This window comes from Bactrocera neohumeralis, chromosome 5 (genome assembly GCF_024586455.1).
Source record: "Bactrocera neohumeralis isolate Rockhampton chromosome 5, APGP_CSIRO_Bneo_wtdbg2-racon-allhic-juicebox.fasta_v2, whole genome shotgun sequence".
Classification (NCBI taxonomy): Eukaryota; Metazoa; Arthropoda; class Insecta; order Diptera; family Tephritidae; genus Bactrocera; species Bactrocera neohumeralis.
The window spans coordinates 16,134,770-16,143,485 of record NC_065922.1 but is presented as its reverse complement, the minus strand read 5'-3'; the positions used below and the strand labels follow the sequence as shown (position 1 = coordinate 16,143,485).

The 8,716-nt window shown below is 28.5% G+C and overlaps 1 protein-coding gene across 1 annotated transcript; it reads right to left on the bottom strand.

Moving 5' to 3' along the window:
- Nucleotides 1–3,926: 3,926 nt before the first annotated feature.
- Nucleotides 3,927–7,861, bottom strand: LOC126759037 (uncharacterized). The gene is made up of 3 exons (XM_050473591.1): nt 7,589–7,861; nt 5,684–5,804; nt 3,927–4,171 (listed from the first exon to the last, which is right to left on the bottom strand). The coding sequence occupies exons 1-3, from the start codon at nt 7,668–7,670 to the stop codon at nt 4,060–4,062; spliced, it is 315 nt and encodes a 104-aa protein (XP_050329548.1). The 5' UTR covers nt 7,671–7,861; the 3' UTR covers nt 3,927–4,059.
- Between the last annotated feature and the right edge of the window lie 855 nt (nt 7,862–8,716).

Genomic DNA, 8,716 nt, shown 5'->3' with positions numbered 1-8,716 from the left:
AGATTTATTATTAAGAGAATTATTCCGTAGGAGTTGCCACCTGTTCAATAAAATAATAGTAACAAAATTGTTGTAAAATGTGTGGAAACCTGGCACTATAAAAACTATACGAGAGTAGTTAAACTTAGATAGAACTCCATTTGATTGATTACCTCAACCGGTCTGTCCTTGAAACATACACCTTACTTTTCTCGATTTAATACCATCTAGTTTTGATGACAAGCGGTAAACTTTCAAAGCAAAAGAAAATTATTTGAAGCTTCAAAATGAAATATTAAAAAAATTTAAATATTAAAGAAATTGTTCTGATCAAAATTCCAAGAAACAAAAGACTAAAGCAACGAACTTGCTCGATCAAGCGAAGATCACATATTGAAAACCCAAAAAAATTAAAAAAAAATCTAAAACAAATTTCTTTATTAAAAACCACAAATACTTTTCATTTATTTTCGCAATTTAATATTTAAAATTTTGTATGAAATTAAAATGTTCCACTTAATTACAATTCGATGCGCCAAACAGTTCATTAACTCGCGTGTTGCCACACACTCACACTCAACTGTCAACTGTCAGCGGCGCTGCAAAGGTTCTGTACTCTTCATTTAAGCAATTAATTTTACTAATTGCGTGTTCCGCTTAGGCCGCAACATTAATTTTTATTGTCAATTCTCTTTCGTCGCTGCCATAAACACACTTCCTCGCGCTCCAGTACACTCCTTGCAACGCTGTTTGCGCATTTGTTTCTGATTTTATATTTTATACGCTGTATGTGGTTTTTGTTTTTGTATTTATTTCACTCACTTCTGTGTTGTCACCTCGTCTGTCATTTTATTGACGTCTATTAACACTCACTCCCAACTATTGCCAGCGGCAGCTACTAGGCCACCAAGCCTTCCAATGGCTCCGACTGCCTACCTTAGCTTTTGTGTTTCTTCGTCTCTTCCTTTTTTCCGCTGCCATTTTGTCACACTTCTGTGTCACTTGGCTGTTGCGTTGCGTTTTTAAAAGCGCGTTGTCTACCAGCCACAACCAACTCCTTTTTTTGCGCCACTCTCTGCCGACGAAGACACTTCCTCGCTTTTGCAGAAAGGTGTGAGACGCGCTTGTCTACTCATTATATTTCTAAACGGCACACATTTACTCTGTCACTTGTGTCTCTTACTGTCGTTGCTATTGTTATTGCTAGTTTTTCATTTCCACTTTTATTATACCATCATTTTGTTATAGTTGTTGTTGCAGCTTTAGCCAATAACTTTTATTTTAACTAATTAAACCTCGCCTTAGAACTTTCATTTTGTTGATTATTTAGCTTTGCTGTGGCGAAAAAAGTGCAATCGAACACGCCAACTGGTTGAGCTTGTGACCTGTCTAGCCAGCTGGCTTCGGTTATGAGTTTGAATTGTATGCGTGCGGTGAATTGAGTAAAAGGAAAGTGATTTGTTGTTAGTTTTTATTCCAAGTTGGCTTATTTATTGAGTCGCTCATATTTATATATGTATATGTCAGTTGTAGCAGGTATTTGAGAGATTTGATATTAAATATGGGTTTTGAGCAGATGCTAGCTGTTGGTGGTTAGGCATCTCAAATAGAATAAATGGTGAAATCTTTGTGAATCCATAGAAAAAAAGGTCTCCTGTGTTCGAGCTTATAAAATAGCAAAACGCTTGGTAGTCGATACAAATTTGCACAGACGTTTAATTTCCATTCCCGCCAGTTTGATGGGATGTCTGAAGGTATGCGCTCCCAAGGGTTTAAGTCATAACCTCCCAAACGCGGGACAGTCAAGAAAGAAGTGTTGGGTTGTTGTCTGGAAGAATTCTCAGCCTTACTGCGTGGGCGCCAATAAGACAATGGCCTGTTAAATGCCCCACAAGTAGGGAGAGGCCAGCCTTACTGAGGACTTATCAACATGGCTCTTAAACTGATTATTTCGGGATGCAACCATTAAATTTCATATATATTGGCTATAAATAAGAAATATTCCATAAAACTTTGTTCCCGCCTTCAGCACAAGAACTGATCACATATCCCGTGGATTTATTAGTTCTACGATTATGGTATTGGAACTACAATCCTAGAGCTTTGCATGTTCTTCTCAATCCTTTTTTTTTGGTATGCCTTTGTGTTCTGCATAATTAAAAAGGAAGGTCTCATTTGTTGGCAGATTAAGAAATGAAAGAAAACACTGAAGAGGGTTTAGTTCATTGATCCTCGAAATTTGTTTGGGTCCCTTATACACTGAAAAATGTCTAATCATCATCGTCATCTCCTAAGGCGTTGGAAGTACACCTCGAGTTGTCTTCTTTTCTGATTCTTTACTTCTCCAAAATCCCTAATACACGTTTGTAAGTTTTTTATTAACTTCTGGTTCCATCTACCTCTAGACTTCTAAGATTCGAATAGCTAATATGACCTATTGGATAATCCTTGTGGTAAGCGACCTCTATTTAGTTAATTTAGCAATGCCATAAGGAGAGTAAGAGCTCGAAACGACCTCTAGTAGAGGATATCCGCTGCAACCTCTAACCTAACTTAGGAAGAATGCTTACAAAGCTACTCTTTACTATGTTTTAAAGTAAAGGCACTTTCTTTTCGAACAAGTAAGTATATTTCAGGTGATAGGAGTTGAAATTAGAGAAGATTTACTTGTCAAGAGTGGAGCTCTGTAGTACTAATGAACAAATAATTAAAAAAATTTGCGGTACAAAATCGATATTAAAGCTGAATATAATATAAATATGGAGAAGGTTTCCTTCAGATCGATCGTGAGTTGGATTCTACCCAAAGTGGGTTCTAATGCTATTTCTGACACAAGGAAGTCTAGTTTTCGGATAATTTCTGAATAGTATTAGGCAGAATTTATTCTGGCTTCTTAATCATTTCGAAAAAGAACATATTCAAAAATGGTGACGAGATGGATATTAAGACCGTTATTATATATACAAAGAAAGTCTTTAGCTGCATTATGTCCATATCCGAAAGTACTTCGACTGATACTTCTGAAAATACCGAGGAAGGTTGAGCTGGAAATTGAGAACTTTTTCTCTAAGTAGAAACAATGGGAAGATCAGGCTATGATCGGGTAGAACATAAGCCAGAACATCGAACTAGAGTCTTGTTAACTCGTAAGCTTTATCTTTGTTATTTGACCAGATGATTTAATTTTATAAATAAACTGAAGAAACAAAGTTGAGTGGACTCTTAATTTTCTCGTCTTATCTTCAAGCTCATCACTCTCTATAGAAACTTTCCAGAAATCTGACAATTAGCTAATCAAAAATTTCATTAACGCATCCTTTTTCTCCTCATGAAATTTAAATCACATTCATAATTTAAATGGCATGCCATAACTCACACCATTTTATAACTGTACTCAGATAGAACAGTGAGTGTGTGTGCCTCGCGCGCTGATAGTGAAAGTCGCAACATCAAAACTTGATGCTGATTTTATACAATTGCTACTTCCATTATCGTTGCAGTTGTTGTTATTGTTTTTGCTGCTTTTATTGCAGCCGGAAGTTGCAGACCTACTTATGCCAAAAGTTTGTTATTCGTTTCACGAATTCCATAGTCGGGTATGAGTTGTTGTTGCATACTTTTTGATGTTGCACGACAGACAGCCAAAGTCAAATGGGTGTATGGGAGTGTGTGTGTTTGTGTCGAAGGTGTTTTCCGCGCAATTGTTGTTGCCGCTCTGCGCCCGCTTATCAGTGTGGCAGACAAGTCTGAGACGTTTAATTGTCGTTTTAATGCTTTTGTTTGTCTGCAACTTTAAAGTTAAAAACTTTTCAAGTCACTTTGGAGCAAGTGAATCACAAATACAACAACACGCCGAGGCTAATTGCGATAGTGCGCGTGTTAGTTGCTGCGCGGTATTTTTACTGAGATACGTCTGTTCATATAAAGTTCATAGAAACACTGGCAACAAATTTTCAACGATTTATTTGTAATTATTTGGTTAAATATTCAAAAATTATTTTATTTACAATTAAAAAGTAGTTTAAAATATTTTATAATAATATTTATTAAATTTACTTAATATTTAAAAATTGTTTAGTCTCAGGGTCCGATGAAGCTGAAGGTCTCATTGCAGCGTATCTCATAGCAATCGGGGAATGAGGTGAAATGCCGCGATAAACGCAGATCGAAAATGAATTCACAGTAAGGAAAGCTGAAAAAATATTGATTTTTTTAAATAAATAATTTTAAAAATAGGATATTGAAATAATTGTTATCGATAAATTATCGATTGTTATGAATAAAAGTTTATATTATAATTTTTGAAAGTAAAGCAGCCAAAACCCTTTTCTTGCCATATACAAAAGAGTGATTATCGACCAAAGAATTTATCGAAAATAATCGATTATAAATTAGCACAATATGAATTATATAATAATATTAATTTTAAGTTGGAACAGGCAAATTTTTTTTTTCAATGTATATAAATAAATTAAATAGTATATCGATAAATTCTGCATTCAGGATAGCTTTCAAAGAATGAAATTAAAATATGTTGAAAATTATTAACAAAATAATTATGTAAAAACAGAGAAAAGCAGTAGTAATTGAAGGCAATATAACCAAAAATTTTTTTAAGCATATGCAAAATAGAGCTTATCGAAAGAAAAGTTATCGAAAATAATCGATATTAAATTAATATAAAATATAATACTAATATTAGTTTTAAGTAGGAGCAGATAAGATATTCTCTCATAAAGTAACATATGTACATAAATAAATTAAATTTACCGATAAATATTACATGCAGAATAGCTTTAAAAGAATGATATGAATATACATACATACATATGTATAGTATATTGATAAGTTATTAACGAAATAAATACGTTTAAACAATAGTAATTGAAATCAAGATACGGATTTGTTTGATATGAAAACCAGAAGTTATCGATATAAAAGTTATCGAAACTAATCGATATAAAATTAACATTGAATATTTTTTTTAGATTAAGCAGAAGCTCACAAAACGTTTTTTCTTTCTTTGGATAACATACATAATTGAATACATATATCGATAAACAAATTTCAAATATAAAACAATTCAATAATTTAATATTGATTCGTTACTAACGAAATAAATACATTAAAAAAACGAAAGGAAATAAAATTATCGTTAAAAACTATTACTTATTATCGATAAATTATCGCAATCGAACTAAGTAATAAAATTTTATATTTTTGTGGGAAGCAAAGTAGCCAAAAGTCTTTTATTGATAAATACAAATTAGTGATTATCGATCAAAAAAGTTATCGTAAATAATCGAGTTTAAATTATCATTAAATAAATAATGTTTTAATTAAAAACAACAAAATTTTAACGTTATGATACAAGCTTATAGACACATTTCATAAAAATAGAATTAATAAAGCAAAAAAATAAATAAATATACTTTTGTAAAGAATAAAACATAAATAAAAAATTATAATTTCATAAAAAAAATTTTAATTTATGAAAAAAATTTAAGTTTTAAAAAAAAATTTTAATTTTTTTAAATATTTCCTAAATTTATAAATCAAATAATATTTTACAAAAAAATATATGTTTATAAAAGTATGATTAATTTTTATAATATTAACATTAAATGCATGTAAATCTAGAGTCTATTCAAAAAAAAGTTTTCTACACATTTTTGATCTTCACACTCTCTTCTAAGATACTTACACTGGTGGAAACCACAGCATGCAACGGTATGTACACAGTATGCCAATGGGACGTTTAAACTCGCCATCTGGCGTTTGTATGGAACCGGAATTGTGCTTCCGCCAGCACTGTGCACTCCAGCCTGTGACATAATACAGTTATAATACAATTACTAGATAAAACATTAAATTATATGTACATAAATTTGTAAGTTCACAGTTATAGTTTGTAATATTGCAAGCACAGTAGGGAGTCGATAAAAATGCACTAAAGTTTAGAAAATAAGTTTTTTAGAATACTATTAAAATTTAACTTAACTTTGTTTTTATAATTTTTGGAAATTTTTATAATTTTTTTATTTTTATGATTTTTTAATTTAGTTTTTATGTTTTTTTTTAATAATTCGATTAATTTTTAATTTTGTTTTTAATTTTCAGTTTTGTATTTCAAATTTAATTAATTTAAATAATTTAATTTCTAACTAATTTTATTATAATAATCTTTTGCTAAATTTATTTTATTACTCGAATAATATCACATTTAAGTAGTAAATTTTTTATTAATTTTAATTAATTTATTATTCACAATTATTCATTAATTTTTCCTTAGATTTTATTTAATTTTAATATTACTTCCTTTTAAAAATTCTCTAAAACTTAATTTTAATTAATATATAATTTGGTTTTAAATAAATTTATTTTACTTTAATTTATTATAATTAAAAATTTCTACTTATATTTTTTAACAATTAGATTTATTACCTATTTACACATACATACAAACACAATATTCACATTTTAAATTTATTTTTTTTATTTAATTGTTTTACTAATTGAATTTCTAAGTAATTTTAATTTAGATTGTTATTTGTTCTCATATTTTTTTAATAAACGCACTTTAATTTAGTGTCTTATTGAAGTAATAAATTTTGAATTAATCTAACTACATGTTTTAATTATAAAAAAGGTTCTAACTATATAAAAATTTAAGATTTGCTTAGTTTTTCTTAGAAATTAATAAACAAAATTTTTAATTTTATTTATTTTTTTAATCAGCTTGATTAAAAAATTATAATATTTTAGCTGAAGGAAAATTAAAATTAAATTATAAACTTTATATAAATTAATTTAATTATAATGTTTTAATTATTTCTGTAAAATAATTTTTGTAGAATTAATTTAGTTAAAAAATTATAATTAAATTAGTTAATTAATTTTTGTTTGCATAAAAATTATAATTTATTGATTGAATTAATTAAAAAAATAAATAAAAATAAATAATAATTTTTTTAAATCTTAAAATGAATTTAATTAAATTTTTTTTATTTTTGTATTTTTTGTAAAATTAATTTAGTTAAATAATTATAATTTTAATTAATTTAATTTTAGTTTTTGTTTGGCTTAAAAATTATAACTTTTTAATTAAATTAATTGAAAAAAATAAATAAAATTAAAAAATAATTTTTTCAAAACCATTTTAGTTCCTATTTAAATTAATTTAATTCAAAGATTATTTACAATTATTAAATTCTTTTGTTTATAATAATTAAAATTAATTTAGATTTAATTTTTTTAATTTTATTTATTATTTTAAATAATTTAAGTAATTTTTTTTTAATTTTAATTTTTTAATTAATTATAATAAATATAAAGTAATTAAAAATAAAAAAAAATTATTAAAAAATGGTTTCTAATTAAATTAATTGGAATTTTTACCTTAAATAATATAATTTTAATTTAATTTAGTTTTAGTTTTAATTTTTGTTTAATCCAATTGAAATTCTATTATTCTAATTTTAATTTTAATTTAAGTTTTGATTTCATTTTAATTTTATTTTAAAATTTATTATTATTTAAATTTATTTTTTATGCAATTTTCACTCCTTTGAAAACCTTTTCGCATTCATTTAACACCACCATTACCTACCCGCTTCTATGGCCTCCAAAAAAATGCATAAAATTAATATTATCACACCGAGTAAATACACACATGTACGTAGTTTTCCCATAATTTCACGTTAAATTCGAATTTCGAAATAAGCAAAGAAACGAAAACATCTTTTGCTCGAAAAATTGAGTTTTTTATTATTTTTCTTTTAATTGCTGGCAACAAATTTAGAATATTTTCAAGCACACACGTTTAGTATCCGTTGTGGCACACGGTTATAGCAAGACTAAATGAATATCCAACTGGTCTAACGGTCGCAAAATTTCACTAAGCTTAAGTCGTGGATAGCTGAAATCTTTCTTTCTTGTTAATTTTTGATTTATTTACAAGTTGACTTCAGTCGCAATTGTGTACAATTGATAAATTGGGCACTTCGTTTAGCATTAATGCAAGTCACAGCAGGTCGTGAGATGTTAGGCTGAAGGAATGAAGGTATGCGGTTTCAGTATCATATGATCATTAAGCGCACATTGGAGCTATTGATAGCAGTATACTTGACACCTTTATCTGATTATTTCATTGCTTTGTTGGTCAATTTAGAATATTATAAAGAATATATGTAAACACTCATTGGGAACTCATGTGAGGTTGTTTACTCAAGTGGAAAAGAATTTAAGAGGACATATTTGTTTATGAAATTTTCAAGATAAACAAAGATTTAAGTTGCTATAAACTCAAAAGATAATTTTTAAATTTTTTGTTGAAAAGTTCGATATTTTTCAGCAATTTCGAGGGAATCATATTCCTTTGGAAAGTTTCTTCCAATTTGAATCGGCCATTAGGTAGCCTTTGGGCTTGACGAGACGTATTAATTTCCGCATTAACTAAAATGATGGATCTATGAAACTCTGTGAAGCTTGAAATATATCACGGCTATGAGAGCCATCAGCGGAGCTTTCAAGATTTACACGGACAGGTCGATAGATAGTGGATAGTACAGAGAAATGGGGCCCACTAGCGGAACTTTCAACATCTACACAGATAGGTCAATGATGAAAAGAAAATTCCCCGGTGCTATCTCAGGCGAACGTTTAGCTTCCGAATGGCGTATCTTTCAGACAGAAGTCTTTACTGTTGGGAAAGCTGCTGAGATGACTAGCAACGCAG